The 15,965-nt window shown below is 39.8% G+C and overlaps 3 protein-coding genes and 1 pseudogene across 3 annotated transcripts; 3 read left to right on the top strand and 1 right to left on the bottom strand.

The window, feature by feature from the left end:
• The first annotated feature begins 3,457 nt into the window (after positions 1–3,457).
• Positions 3,458–4,601, top strand: LOC133741779 (glutathione S-transferase U10-like; annotated as a pseudogene).
• Positions 4,602–4,748: 147 nt separating this feature from the next.
• LOC133741780 (large ribosomal subunit protein eL34-like) lies at positions 4,749–7,550 on the bottom strand. Its single transcript, XM_062169501.1, has 4 exons — positions 7,395–7,550; positions 5,842–5,921; positions 5,090–5,199; positions 4,749–4,970 (listed from the first exon to the last, which is right to left on the bottom strand). The coding sequence occupies exons 1-4, from the start codon at positions 7,471–7,473 to the stop codon at positions 4,877–4,879; spliced, it is 363 nt and encodes a 120-aa protein (XP_062025485.1). The 5' UTR covers positions 7,474–7,550; the 3' UTR covers positions 4,749–4,876.
• A 2,584-nt stretch (positions 7,551–10,134) lies between these two features.
• LOC133744134 (pentatricopeptide repeat-containing protein At1g74630) lies at positions 10,135–12,468 on the top strand. Its single transcript, XM_062172276.1, has one exon. The coding sequence runs from the start codon at positions 10,387–10,389 to the stop codon at positions 12,316–12,318; it is 1,932 nt and encodes a 643-aa protein (XP_062028260.1). The 5' UTR covers positions 10,135–10,386; the 3' UTR covers positions 12,319–12,468.
• Positions 12,469–12,670: 202 nt separating this feature from the next.
• On the top strand, positions 12,671–15,213 carry LOC133744135 (uncharacterized). Its single transcript, XM_062172277.1, has 4 exons — positions 12,671–13,005; positions 13,511–13,826; positions 14,213–14,372; positions 14,597–15,213. Exons 1-4 carry the CDS (start codon positions 12,826–12,828, stop codon positions 15,066–15,068), a joined length of 1,128 nt encoding a protein of 375 aa, XP_062028261.1. The 5' UTR covers positions 12,671–12,825; the 3' UTR covers positions 15,069–15,213.
• Positions 15,214–15,965: the final 752 nt, after the last annotated feature.

The following is a 15,965-nucleotide window of genomic DNA, read 5'->3' as shown; positions in this document are numbered from 1 at the left end:
CATTTTGGGTGTGAACATGAGGAACTGGATGTTCAACATCAATCCCAATGGACATGCAATAATCATCAAAAGTTTTTGATGTAAACTCCCCAGCATTGTCTAACCTTATAGACTTAATAGGATGATCAGGGTGGTGAGCCCTTAACTTAATAATTTGTGCTAGGAGTTTAGCAAATGCAGCGTTCCTAGTGGACAATAGCATGACATGTGACCAGCGTGTCGATGCATCAACCAACACCATAAAATATCTAAATGGTCCGCATGGTGGTTGAATAGGTCCACAAATATCACCTTGGATTCTTTGCAAGAATGGTATATTTTCTTTAGTGTCCTTTGCATAGGATGGTCTCGATACTAATTTTGCTAAAGAGCAGGCTTTGCAGAACGAATGATGGGCTTTAGAAACAACCAATGAGGATTTTGGTTGAGCCACGAAGTCACAATTGACTTTAGAAGTAAAAATTGGAGTCACAGGAGCCTTGGTGGCGTCAATGCCACCCTGAGGCCGCAGGGGGATGGCGGCGTCGGCCAAGGATGGCCGGATTTGGGGGTGAAAGGCGCTGTGAGGCGCAGGGGCTCCTTCGGTGTCCAAAAACCGAGTTTTACTTCTTTTCGTTCTGAAAAATGGATGTCCGTGTGAAGTCTTTAATATACGGATCATCATATCACGACCTGGATGTCCCAAACGGTCGTGCCAAAGCCTATATGTGTCAGAATCCCATAAATCATCTCTCATAACATGATTGGATTCAATTACTCGAATAGTGGTTGCATACAACCCACTAGATCGACACATAAGTTTCTCTAAGACTCTTTTATATCCGTAGTCATTAGAGGTAATGCAAATGAACTCTTGTCCATTCTCACAATGCGTTTCCGCATGAAAACCATTGGCTCTTATATCTTTAAAACTCAATAGGGTTCTTCCTGCCCTAGGAGCGTAAAGAGCTTCGGTGACATTTAAAATTGTGCCGTTTGGCAGCATAAATTGGGCTGGACCCCATTAGGCATGAAAACCATTGGCTCTTATATCTTTTAAGTAATAAAGTTCGAAAAATATGTCCAAGACATTGATTTAAAATAAATCGATACTTTATTAATAATAGCCAATGATTACATCAAAGTTTCGTGACCATAATCTAATCCAAAGTAAAATCAAACATTAGACAAATTGTAGTCACTTAATTCATTCGGTAATTCCAATTAAATATGACCAGGGAAGTAGAGAGAGATGTCGGTGGAGCAAAGCTCTCTTAAGTACCACTCATCTCAATTACTTTTCTAGACATCATACTTAATTGAGTACGCCTAGAGGAAAAGAGATAATCCAATAAGTCATTTTATTGATTAAGGCATAATTGCCATTACATAATTCTTGGAAATTAAAAGACTATTTTAAATAAAAAATCTGCGGCATTCTATCTTCATCGCCAGATTTAAAGTCTTTTATAGCTCGATATCTTGATTACCATTAATCAGGTACTCCATAAAATTCCATGAAGAGGATGCTCTCTTGATTGAGGTGTATTGACAAAATACATATGGTCCCTAGGACCAATGGCGTTGGAACAGTGCAATCATGGCCAAAGGTGGCGCCATGGTGTCCAACCCTATACCCTCAACGTCATGACTCCTACGGTCATGTTAGGGTTTCTCAATCAATTTGTTCTTTTGTGTTTTCCACAATCATGCATAAATAATATAATGCAGAGAGCCTCCGAACAATATTTCATAACTCTTTCAAAGTTTTAGTGAAGCAGATATTATTCCATCGTGCTTCCATGTTCGGAAAGTTGTGAATGTTACTAAAACGTTCACTAGGCGCAACCCAAAGGTTGTTAGCGTTATCCTCATTCATGTAATCAAACTGGAGGGCCATCTTCATGTGGCGCTTCATCAGGGTAAATGCCCTGGAATTTTCTATCTCAGTTTGTGAGTCTTGAGCGGTTCCTTTAGAACATGGCTCTTGGATTGTAGGCAAATAAATATCCCATGCCCGTAGAATCCAATGGAGTAAAATCGAGCTCGTTCAAGTTTGATATCCAAAAAGGAGAAACAAGAATGGATTAGTTTTGGAGTCAATGCTTCCACGAAAACTAGTATTAAGATTTCCGAGCCTTAATGCTACCAAGAAATCGATTTCCAAGAAATTTGGATTAGACCGAAACAATGATGTTTGAATGGTCAAAATAGGTGCTCACGAACACTCTTAGTTCGTAGCTTACGAACGCTCTTAGTTCGTTAAATCGATGCTTACGGACGCTCTTAGTCCGAAGTCTTACGAACGCTCTTAGTTCGTTAATTGCGTGAATCCCCACGATTCCGCTTTCTCATGAATCGAACCCACGTTATAAGAAAGGTGGGATGTAGAAGAAGGGAGGTTGCAAGTCCCCGAAGAAAAAGAAGGAGAAATTAAAATTCGGAAAGCTGGAACTTTAATTTAAAAACTTACTTGTTGAAATTCGGAACAGATTCTCTTCTGAACAGCTTGCACTTCGATTGGTGTACCGGTCTCAAAACAACTCCGATAAGGCTGAAATTCGAAGGTCAGATGGAAGAGACAGAGACGAACAACTTTGATGAAGAAAGTATTTTGATCTGAGGTTCTGAACTAGACGTTTCGGGGCTTGCAAGAAGACGGATGTGCACAGAAACGGAAAAAAGGATGCAGTGGTTGTGCGTTGGTGCTGCAGGGGCAGCAGACGTGCGGCGGTGTGCAGGGGCAGCAAGGATGCGTGCGCAGGGGCGCGTAGGGGAGGCTAGCGTGGGCTAGGAGCTGCAGTGATGAAGAAGATTTTTGGGTTTTTGGTTTTTGGTTTGTGGTTAGAACTCGTGCTGATAACGTGTTTAAGTAAAATAGATTCGAGAGAGAATGTAGAGAGAATTGTAGGGAGAATGTCAATCATATTATTGAGAATAGGAGCCCTTTATATAGGGATTTACAAAGTACTAGTTCTAATGTTACATGGGATACTAATCCGTGTAGGATTGGGAAATCTAGAACCTTCTCTCCTATTGCTACTCCTAGTTTGATAAGGCACACATAAAACTGATTTTCCTTCAACAAAATGGTTTATAACATGATATTGTAATGTTATAAACTTATAATGAGCTGAGCAGATGAACATCTGGGATGTGGCAAACAGGGGTGGAGCCACATATAGGCCAGCTTGGGCACTTGCCTAGACTGAGTTTTTCTTGTTTACCTTGATTTATATATGTTGGCTGAAGGAAGCTACCTAAAACATAGCAGAAAAGGGCAAAACCAGATGAATCTTGCCTTACCTAGGCTGGATTTTTCTTATTTGCCTTGAATCTTGCCTTACCTAAGAAACTTTTCTGGATCCGCCACTGGTGGCAAAGGAAACCAGACTACAATAGCTATCTTAGTGCGCAAGAAAAACATAGTCAAATTTGAAACCTTATCTTCATCTTTCTTATATTCACGAGGTTAAAATATTACCAGCTTGAAAAGGAAGCTACCAGTAAACTAATGGTGTATGTTTCAGGTCAAATTTTTCCAGATAACATGGTAAAATTTATATAAAGGCTTACCTCCATGAACCCGGAAAACTAAGCGATTCTTTTGAGAAGGAGAGATGGAAGGGGAGAGCAAAGTAAAACTACACGGAATGTGGTCTAGCACTTACTCCAAGAGAGTGGAACTGGCCCTCAAACTCAAAGGCATACCTTATGAGTACATAGAAGAAGATTTGAGAAACAAGAGCCAATTGCTTCTCAAATACAATCCAGTTCACAAAAAGATTCCCGTACTCGTCCACAATGGAAAACCTATAGCCGAGTCGTACATCATCCTAGAATATATTGACGAAACTTGGAAGAGTGCTCCTAAGCTGTTTCCTGAAGATCCTTATGAAAGAGCCAGAGTTCGATTCTGGGCTAGCTTTATCCAGCAACAGGTGAGTTGCTACTGCACTGATCAAAGGGTTTCAAAAGGTTTACCATAATTTGTCTGTCTTTTTCATACAGTTGTTTGAAAGCATGAGCCGAATAGTGACAAGTCAGGGAGAAGCACAAGAACAAGCAGTCAAGGACGCGTTTGAGAAACTGGGAGTGTTTGAAGAAGGAATGAAGGAATATCTTCCAGGAGGTGCTTCTTTCACTAATGGCGAGAATTTGGGACTCCTAGACATATTGATGGTTGCAACATTCGGCCCTCACAAGCGTTTGGTATCAAACTGATGGACCCAGAGAGGTATCCATTACTGAAACACAGCACTGAATGAGCATCCCTTGATGAAAGAAATACAGCCTCCTTATGACAAGCTTGTCGAGCTCCTTCAACATTTTAAACCAACAAATCAAGCTACAGGGACTGAATCACATTAACCAGTCACATTATGTGGTACGCGGCGGTGGTTGCACACCTACCAATATTGATCAGCTAGTCATTGTGGCTAACTGGTTTAGTAGCATGATCTTTTCATGGTTTTGTAGAAAAATAAGCAAAAGGTCTGGCCAGTGTTAACCTTCTTGGACCTTCACTGGTGCTAACCTTCTTGGACTTTCACCAGTGAAGGTCGCAGAATCACTCTATGATTGCAATAATGCGTTAAGGCACATTGTATTATATTGTATCTGTATTCATCAGAAACCAATTTCATTCGCCTTACTCCAATTTATTCATTTGGCACATTATTCATTCAGGCAAGAATCTTACGAAAGAAAACCAATATGCAGAAGCAATATATCACATAACAAAGAGAGCAAACACTTTTTGGGGCAAATAGTTCAAAAGATTTTGTGTGCATTTCATGAAAACAAATAATGTTCCAACAATCTTCATCCTCTCAATAAATGTCAAAATTTCTAGCATGCAGATCAATAAATATGAAAACAGGAACTCTATAGCATCTTAGCTCTTTGATGCTGCCCTTTCTTTGGCCTTCTGAATCTTCAAAACCTTCTTCACTATCTTCTGCTCTTCCACCAAAAAGGCTCTAATTATCCTGCAAGATCAAAAATTACCCGGGGAAACCATCAGTAATTAATACCAACTCAAATAGGTTGCATCTGTAACTCCACCAAACAAAAGTGCCCCAAAACATAAATTTCTAGAACTACAAACCTCTCTCTGACAGCTCCACCAGACAGAACACCACCATAGGCACGATTCACAGTCCTCCTGTTCCTTGATAGTCTAGACCTCTTATATTCAGCAGGTCTCAAGTGAGGAATCTGTTGATAGCAATAAGTAAGAATAACAAGTAACGAAAGGCAGGGACTCCCAAAACACAGGGAATATAACTTTGCATAGAGTTTCTCATGACATGATATTGCTAGAGTAAGACACAAATGGTACAACAGCCACCGAATAAAGATCCAGTGTCACAGAACTATACATAAATGAACCCTAGAGTGACTAGTAAGTGCTGCATATACTACTACTATTGTAGAATTAACCCAATCCTAACCGCAATCTAAATCACAAATTACATGAACCTAATCAGGAAACGCAGAAAAGCACATATAGGTAGGTACATTCATGATTCATCAAAATTACATAGAAGACTATAATTAGTGAGGAAAGAAGACAATGGTACTTCATATCAGCATGGTAGCATATAACTATATAAGGTCCTATAAATGAAAACTATAGGCCATTGCTTAGAAAAATTTTACCAATCAACCATTTGTAGTAAACCAAAAAGCTTAATTTGAAAACAGTGGCTTGCCCTTATAAGTGAATCTGAGAATGTCATCTCATATACACTTCTACTTCTAGAGAAACAACAGTGAAATCCACAATAACAACACAGATAAACATACATGAGAAGAAAACAATCATGAAAACAAGTCAGCTCTAAGGAATCGGCATACCCCTTGGATTCTCTTTCCAGTCACAGGACACTTGGGTCCACTTGCTCGCTTCTTAGTAGTCTGATACACAAGCTTCCCACCTACATATCAATTATAGCCAAGGAATAAGCACAAAACAATGGAACACAAACTTACCGTGCAGGATTAAAATGCAACTACAAGAATGAATACATTCTAACTGAAAATAAAATTACTTTCTACGAGGGAAAAAATAACACATTAGGTTCAACATTAACTTCAAGAACATTATCATACCAACTAGAAACATCAAATCTAATAAATAGAATCTAACAACGATGGATAGAAGCAATTGCACATCGCAAGTCAAAAACCGATTAAAAGCTGTAAATTTTGGTAGATTCAACATTAACTTCAAGAAAATTATCATTCCAACTAGAAACATCAAATCTAATAAAATAGAATCTAACGACGATGGATAGAAGCAATTGCACATCGCAAGTCAAAAACCAATTAAAAGCTGCAAATTTTATAAACCAATCACATTAGGTTCAACATTATCTTCAATAACATTATCATTCCAATCAGAAACATCAAATCTAATAAATAGAATCTAACAACGATGGATAGAAGCAATTGCACATCGCAAGTCAAAAACCGATTAAAAGCTGTAAATTTTGGTAGGTTCAACATTAACTTCAAGAAAATTATCATTCCAACTAGAAACATCAAATCTAATAAAATAGAATCTAACGACGATGGATAGAAGCAATTGCACATCGCAAGTCAAAAACCAATTAAAAGCTGCAAATTTTATAAACCAATCACATTAGGTTCAACATTATCTTCAAGAACATTATCATTCCAATCAGAAACATCAAATCTAATAAATAGAATCTAACAACAATGGATAGAAGCAATTGCACATCGCAAGTCAAAAACCGATAAAAAGCTGTAAACTTTGATAGTTTCAACATTGACTTCAAGAAGATTATCATTCCAACTAGAAACATCAAATCTAATAAATAGAATCTAACCACGGTGGATAGAAGCAATTGCACATCACAAGTCAAAAACAATTAAAAGCTGTAAATTTTTTAACCCAATCACATTAGGTTCAACAGCATCTTCAAGAATATTATCATTCCAGCTAGAAACATCAAATCTACTAAATAGTATCTAACAATGATGGATAGATGCAATTGCACATAGCAAGTCAAAAACTGATTAAAAGCTGTAAAATTTTTAAACCAATCACATTTTAACCAAACCACTTCCAGAAATAAAAGATTCAAACTGCAAACCAAGCAACCTCTCTTTTACATTAACTAATTGCACAATGCAGCCTCTAATTTCTCTCATCATAGTTTTCCCAATATTACAAATTCAGAACTTCATAGCACACAACATAGAACACGCACACTTCAACCAAATTATCATACAACTAAGCCCTAATCCAGACTAGACTAGCCTATGCCCATGAAAGATTGGATTTTTATTACAAAAGATGCAAAATTTTTACTTGTGATCACAAATTTACAGCGACCAAGACACAGGCTTTAGTTCTATAAATGAAATTGGAAGCAAAAAAGTACCGGGGGTTTTGACGATCCGGTGCTGATTGGACTTGGTAGCATAGCTATGGCGCGAACGGTATGTGAGCCTCTGCACCATTTTTGACCTCACTCTCTCTCTCTCTCTCTCTCTCTGCTACTACTCTGTTATGGCGGTAGAGTGAGAAAGATAAATACCCTAGATGGTAGTAGAGGAGGAGGCTCAGTTGCCCTAGGATCCAACGGCTGTCACGTGATTTTCTTAAACGGGTCAGATTAAACCACGTGTTCTTTACTAAAGGGCTGGGATAGGTTGTGTAAATCGAAATGATTTCGAACCGAACCGAATTTGATTTTCGGCTCGGGTTTTGGCATTTCTAGATTTGGTTCTGTTTTGTTTTTCTTTTTCGGTTTCAATATTTGCATTTTTTTTAATGACGCAAGACTGCTAAATTTCCTTTTTATTGTTAGCTTTTAAAAGTTTTTTTTTTAAAACAGAACCTTAAGCTGGCTTGAACCCATGTAGCCAGCCACTATAATAAAAATAACATATTAGCCATTATGCTCGGCATGGCTAGTAAATTCATTAATAGATGTGAGGATGTGAAGAGTGCGGAGAAAGTGAGACTAAACACACTAAAATATGTCTTTTTCAATAGGGTCCTTGACCCAAAACACCAAAATTGACAAAAAGTATCCCACTTGCCCGAGCAACAAATTTTTATTCTCACTTACCCTTTTTAATGCAAAATGACAATTTTGCCCTCAGCTAAATTAAATAATTACATCGATCTCTCTGCTCTCTCTCTCTCTCTCCTCCCCTCCCCTCCCCTCTCTCTCTCTCCCCAACGAGGCCGGCATCTCTCCTCGAGGAGGTCCGACGCCGGTGACCCGTGGACGGAGGTTTGTGGTTAAGAACGAGGATAGCGACGGGGATTGGGCGAAGTTGGAGTCGACGACCGCCGGCGACATCACCCCTCACGCCGGTGTTATCTTCCTCACTCCGTCGCCGTCGACGTCGACCGCACCTCCAATTCCGAGCACCGCCGCCACGTGAAGAACACCTCCGAAGCTCCGCCGCCACGCCAGGATCGTCATCAAACCTCTGAAGCTCCAAGCGCCAGGATCGATTCCGGCTTTGTTCTCAGCCAAAGGTCACCGTCGCTCTCCTCTTGCTCAGACCGATTTCCGGCTTCGTCTTCAGCCAAAGACCGCCGTCGCTCCTCTTGCCAAGATCGGTTTCACCATTCGTCCGAGAACGACCTTCGTAGCCTTCATCTCGCCCACAGACCGGTGACCGGATTCTTCAGTCGCCTTCGGTCCGGGTCGGGCTCTGACGCAGACGTTCAATTTTTTTTTTTTGGGTAAAATGGTTTTCTGGGTGCACAAATCAGGTTTTTTTTTTTTTTTTTTTTTTTTAAGTATTGGGACAGAAGGAAAGAAAAAAAAATTTGAATGTCTATTGGGGGGCAATAGACGTTTTAAAATTGATATAATCTCTTCATTTTTTTTTTAATCAAAGTTTTATTTGTCTAAATTTGGGGAGATTAGTTTATATTCTCGCAACCGAAAGTTCTATTGGGGGGCAATAGACGTCTATTGGGGGACAATAGATGTTTATTGCCCTCTATTGGGGGGTAATAGACATCTATTGGGGGGCAATAGACCGAAAGTTCTATTGGGAGGCAATAGACGTCTATTGGGGGGCAATAGACATCTATTGGGGGAAATAGATGTCTATTGGGGGCAATAGAGGTTTTCAGCAAATTCCGGTGGGCGGCGGCCGGTGACCGGATTCCGGCGAAAGTTGGCCGGATTCCGGCGACCGGTGACCGGAATCCGGCGGCCATTGACTGGATTCCGGCGACCGGTGACCGGAATCCGGCGGCCGGTGACGGGCTCCGGTGAAGTCTCCTATGGTCTCTCTCTCTTCCATTTTCTCTCTCTCTCTAAGTAACAAAGGAGTGAGGGGTAAAATTGTATTAAAAAAAATTAAAAACAAAAAAAAAATCTTAATGGGGTATTAGGGAAGACTCCCTTAGAGTGTATTGAGTAAGAGGGAATTAAAAAAACTTAATGGGGTAAGTGGGAAAAAAATCCCTAGAAATGGGGTAAATGGACAAAACCTCTTTTCAATATTTGCATTTCTTATTTCCATCGAATTTCAGTTTTGTCTCTTCGACTCGGTTCTGTTTTTGTATTTTTAATTTTGATTAGTTTTACAAGATGAGGCTCTAATGAGGATCATTAAAATGAAGATTTCATAAGAACTTTCTAATCAACTGTTGTGATTAGAAATAACATCTCGACAAATTAACTGTCAGATGTTTAGATATTCATTAATAGATGTGAGGATGTGAAGGGTGCGGAGAAAGTGAGACTAAACACACTAAAAATGTCTTTTGCTTTTACAAACTTGTGCGAATTAACACCAAAACTTTATCCAAAAAAGTCAAAGACTCTGATTTTCCACCCATAACAGGACTATTGCGCACAATTTTTTTGCCAAAGTCGCTTATTCATATTTTTGCACCAAACTTTTTCCACCCTAAATCATGATTTTAAAACAATCTCATAACTAACAGAACTCAAAAATCTCGACACGAATTTTATATACGATTTTTCAAAATTTAAAAATCATAAAAAAAAAAAAAAAAAAAATCGGGTTACCATTTTTGCGTAACGTATATTCAAGCAACTCCCAAAAATCATATTATACATTATTACATATTGTGAAAATATGAAACGAGAGAGTAATTGATGTTTATGGTGAAATTCATATACAAGAGAATTGCAATATTATGGTTTGGTTTCTTCGGTTCGACTTTGAGGGGTGGATTCAATTCGGTTTCGTCAGTTCGGTTTCGATCTATTACAGTTCGGTGTCGGTTTTACATCGCGGTCCGGTTTTACTTTTCGGTCTTGTACGCAATCGGCCCGGTTTTTTTTCGTTTTCCTTCGGTTTTCGGTGTCGAAGCCTTTTCTCCTGTAAAAGAAACGGCGCGAAAGCTTTGGGCTTTTGAACTAATGGAGAATGAACACCTGTTCACACCTTTGCTCTTCTTTGTTAAACAAATGCAAGACCCTCAAAACGGTGAAGCAAGTCCACGCCTTTGTGCACAAGACCGGGCTCGACACCAACCCCTTGGTCTTCGGCAAGCTCCTCCTCCACTGCGCCGTCACAATCTCCGACGCACTCGACTACGCTCGCCGCCTCTTTCTTCATTTTCCATACCCAGATGCGTTCATGTACAACACCCTTATCCGCGGACTCGCCGACTCCGATAACCCACACAATGCACTTCTCCTGTTCCATGACATGCGTCGCAAATATGTAAGACCCATCGATAGCTTCTCTTTCGCTTTCACACTCAAGGCGGCGGCGAATTGCGGGTCGCTGAGGGAAGGGATACAACTGCATTGTCAGGGTTTGTTGCATGGGCTACATACTCATGTTTTCGTTGGTACAACTCTGGTTAGTATGTATGGTGAATGTGGGTGTATTGGTCTTGCACGGAAGGTGTTCGATGAAATGCCTGAACCAAATGTGGTCGCGTGGAACGCGTTGCTTACGGCGTGTTTTAAGTGTGGGGATGTGGAGGGTGCGGAGGAAGTGTTTGGATCAATGCCTTGGAAAGATTTGACCTCCTGGAATATTGTGGTTGCGGGATACGTGAAGGCGGATGAGCTTGAGCTGGCGAAGGAGGCGTTTTGGAGGATGCCGGTGAAGGATGATGTGTCTTGGAGTACTATGATTGTTGGGTTTGCGCAGAGCGGTTGTTTTGATGAGGCATTTGGGTTTTTCGGGGACCTACAGCGGAAGGGTGTTAGGCCAAATGAGGCTAGCTTGAGTGGGGTGCTGTCTGCGTGTGCGCAGGCTGGAGCGGTTGAGTTTGGTAGAATTTTGCATGGTTTGGTGGAGAAGGCTGGATTCCTTTCGATGATTTCAGTCAATAATGCACTCCTGGATATGTACTCTAAGTCTGGAAATGTGGAGATGGCTCGGTTGGTCTTTGAAAGAATGCCGGAGAGAAAGAGTGTTGTTTCTTGGACTTCGATGATAGCAGCACTTGCAATGCATGGTTATGGCAAAGAAGCAATACAAGGTTTCTGCAGGATGGAAGCGTCTGGAGTTAGGCCTGATGGGATCGCATTCATTTCTGTTTTGTATGCTTGTAGTCATGCTGGGTTGGTTAACGAAGGATGTGAATATTTCTCTAAGATGAGAGATTTGTATGGTATAGAACCAGCTATTGACCATTATGGTTGTATGGTAGACCTGTATGGTCGAGCTGGAAAACTGCAGAAAGCCTATGATTTTGTATGTCAGTTGCCAATATCTCCTAATGCTATTATTTGGCGAACTCTTCTTGGGGCTTGTAGCATTCATGGTAATGTAGAGTTGGCAGAACAAGTGAAGGAAATGCTTTCCAAACTTGACCCTGACAATGCAGGCGACCATGTTCTCTTGTCAAATGTGTATGCTGCTGCAGGGAAGTGGAAAGACGTCGCTGCTGTAAGAAGATCAATGGCTGACCAGAAGATTAAGAAAACTCCAGGTTGGAGCGTGATTGAAGTTGACAAGGTCATGTATAGCTTTGTGGCGGGCGATAAATCAAACAAGATCACAGAAGAGGCTTATGAGAAGTTAAGGGAGATAATGCTGAAACTTCGTGTTGGTGGAGGTTATTTGCCAGAGGTTGGGAGTGTTCTGCATGACTTAGAAGCGGAGGACAAAGAAGATTCAGTGTTCATGCACAGTGAGAAACTTGCAGTAGCTTTTGGGTTGGCAAGATTGCCTGAGGGAAGGATGATAAGGATAGTGAAGAATTTGCGGGTTTGTAGAGACTGTCATACAGTGATGAAGCTGATTTCTAAGGTCTATAGATCGGAGATAGTGGTGAGGGATAGAAGCCGCTTTCACTCCTTCAAAGATGGCTGTTGTTCATGCAACGATTACTGGTGACTGGGGACTAACAAATTACTCGAATTAGTATTGCTTCGATCTGGAAGTTAAGAGAGCACAAAAGTCATAGCAGGAATATACTGGTCCTCAAAACCAAGAGAAGAAAGAATACCAACAATTTGGCCTTGGCTTATGTCATTCATCCAAAAATGAAAAATCTTCGAAGGAAGCCGTTGAATCTCCGGAGGGAATGAGGAAATCTGAAAACTTACTTCTAAATCAGAAACATACAAACTTCAAGTTACTTGCTTTTACTTTTTACCATTGCCAATTTACCGTTTTTTACCAAGTCTCATAGGCTAAAGACATGATATGGAAAAGTCAACAAACTATGAGCTTCTGAGCTGACTGATATTGCTGGAACTATTATGGACACATATCTCATCTGGTTCTCAGAATCCCAGCAGAAAAATCTCAGTAAAAACCAGTGGTTAGCATCTTCCTCCACAACTCCAAGCTCACAAAGTCCCTGATACTATTTTCTCTCTCCATTTCTGCACCATATCCATGGCGTTCTCTGCTGCATTCTATACATGTTCACGACCTTCCCTTATTCTTTCCTGCAGAACCCATAAACCCAATTTCTCTCAGACTTCTTGCTTCCACAGAACCCTAACGGTTAGGGCTTCAACCACTTTGGACTACTCCAAGCTCTCTGTGGACGATAAAGCTTCAGCTCCATCAAAGGTCAGAAACCCAATTGTTCCTTTTCTTACTTAGAATTCTGAAAATCCTTTCTTGTTTTCATTTCAGTTTATTCATGTAATTGTTATTCGTTCTGCATATGGATTTTAAAGGTTAGGTTTTGATTGTGGCTTCAATACCCCTACATAAGTTGAATAATGATGTGTTAGAAATTTGAGAAAATTTAATGAAATTGACAGTGATTTAGGCGGAATTGTCAAGACTAAGAAATAAGATGATATGCAAAAACCTAGATATATGCATAGCAAGATGAGACATAACATACGCAAGTTACATATTATATTAAATTCTGTGAAAACCTAGATGGAAAACTTCCATCCTAATTGATATCGATGGCGCATTTACCAAAAGAAAATTTGGAAACTGTAATTACCAAGTGCATGGGCATAGGGGATCGGTGTGTAAAGAGATGCTATGTAAATTTGAGAGTTTAGTACTACATGTTTGTTACTTTGCCTCACAAATGAATGATGGTAGTTTGTTGCAGACCAATAGTTGGCAATGGAAATTCAAGGATAATTCTATTAACATATACTATGAGGAGTATGAAAAGGAGAGAAAGGGTCCTTGTAAGAATATCCTTATGATACCGACGATTTCTGATGTTAGCACAGTTGAAGAATGGAGAGCAGTAGCAAGTAATATTGTTCAGCAAGTTGGTAATGTTAATTGGCGAGCTACTATCGTAGATTGGCCTGGTCTAGGGTACTCTGATAGGCCAAAGATGGACTACACTGCTGATGTGATGGAGAAATTTCTGGTCGACTTCATCAATTCAGTTGATGGTCCTCTAAGTGGCTCAGGTTAATGAGTAACTACTCTCTTTTGGTCAATGGTCAATTACTATACTACTATCATTTAATCTGCATTGCATTCTATCTTCTATATCTTTTTAGCAAGAAGTATAGTAGCACAGTTCTTTGAGCATGCATATGTTGTACTCGAGCTTCTTAACTAAATATAATTACTATAAAATTGAAACTGTCTTCATGCTTCCCTCCCCCTTCTAGTGGTGGAAAAAGTATATGAAAAAATAAATTCACAGGATCTTTGTTTACTTCCTTTGTGGAGTTTCTTTCTTTCTTATGATGAAAGCCATGCTATTGCTTCCGTCTGGAATTTTTTGAATACAAGTCTTTTATTTTTTTTATCTTGAAGTTCAGTTGCTAATACTTGTGCTATCAACCAGAAAATGATCTTGTGGTATTTGGAGGAGGACATGCTGCCACTTTAACTATCCGTGCTGCAAAGCGGGGCGCAGTAAAACCTAAAGCGATAGCTGCTATTGCACCCACCTGGGCAGGTCCCCTTCCTATTGTGTTTGGTCGAGATTCTAGCATGGAAACAAGGTATCTAAATGAAAACCTCAAAATAATGATGGAAAACTTTTAGTCATTGATTGGTAATTGGGAACCCAAATTGAAGATAATTATTCTGCAGGATCGCAGAGAAAGATCAATTAATCCATATAATTCATTTTCCTATTCGTAGACTCGTACACAATAATTCATTCCTTTGCTTCTATCTATTACGTGAAACTGATTGATCTCTCCATTTTGTTCACAACCAATAGGTATGGACTGCTTAGAGGCACCTTAAGAGCCCCTGCTTTAGGCTGGATGATGTATAACATGCTTGTCAGCAATGAGAAATCAATTGAATCTCAATACAAATCCCACGTCTATTCAAATCCTGACAATGTGACTCCTGGAATTATTGAAAGTAGATATGCCCTAACCAAAAGGAAAGGTGCTCGCTACGCGCCTGCTGCTTTCTTGACCGGTCTTCTTGATGCTGTACAATCTCGAGAGGAATTTCTTGAACTCTTTGCTGATATGGCAAACAAAAAGATACCGGTAGTTGTGGTGTCCACTAAAGGATCTCCAAAGAGGTCAAAAGCAGAGATGGAGGCTCTCAGGGAAGCCAAGGGAGTTAGTAAGTTTGTTGAGGTACCAGGCGCTCTTCTTCCGCAAGAGGAGTATCCTGCTATGGTTGCTGAGGAGCTTTACCAGTTCTTGCAAGAAAACTTTGAATCCAAAGATTAGAGTTTGTTTCACTTTGCTAGATATATGGGTTTCCTTATACAACAGTTTTTTGATCAGAAAAGTAGCGGTACTACAGATCATATGACATTATGGTTTATGCTCCTAGAATTGCATACAAATGTGCATCTGCACAAGCGTTTTTTTCTATCCTTTTGCTGATACTCTGACAGTGTTGTTCAAATTTATACACGCTTTTCTCTGGTCTTGCATGTCCAGAATCCTCATTTGTGTTTTTAGCATACATGAGCTAGCCTAACTCGGGAGACATTATAAAGAAATGGGATTCGGATAGGGCTTGTTCGATCCCTTCTAGTGTAAAGAGAAATCTCGTCTCTGTTTAAAGGATTTGTTTCATATGCATCCGAGCTTCCCCATTATTTGGAATTGGACAAAACTTTGTAAATCCCCAAGACTGCAAGTGCAAGCAACATCTTTTGAATCCAATTCTATAGTGCTCTGGAGTTGGGCCGGTTCTAAGAATCCGGAGGCCCGGTGTAAAATTAAAGTGAGGCCTTACTAACCATAGCCTTGTATAATGGAATTTCCTACCATGATCAAATTGATTTTGTATACATGAAATTTTGGAGAACAATTTCGTTGCTTGACAATTTGTTGGGTCTTTGATTCATTAATCGGAGTACGGTATTGAACTATTGAAGTGTTAAACATGTCAAAATTTCAATTCAACAATCAGATACAACAAAAAGACAAAATCTTATAAAAACAAAAAAAACATTATTGTTTGTCACTAATTGAACAAAAGTTAAAAGACAAAGATCAGAAATTTTAGTTAGTAGGAGCAAAGATTCTGAAGCACAGTCAGTGTGTGTTTGTCACCAACTACTCCTACCTCTCTGGTCTCTACCAAGCACCAACTGAACCAAATATTGCATCTTC

This window comes from Rosa rugosa, chromosome 4 (assembly GCF_958449725.1).
Source record: "Rosa rugosa chromosome 4, drRosRugo1.1, whole genome shotgun sequence".
Taxonomy (NCBI): domain Eukaryota; kingdom Viridiplantae; phylum Streptophyta; class Magnoliopsida; order Rosales; family Rosaceae; genus Rosa; species Rosa rugosa.
The sequence above is the reverse complement of the archived record's forward strand: the minus strand, read 5'-3'. Positions and strand labels throughout refer to the sequence as shown.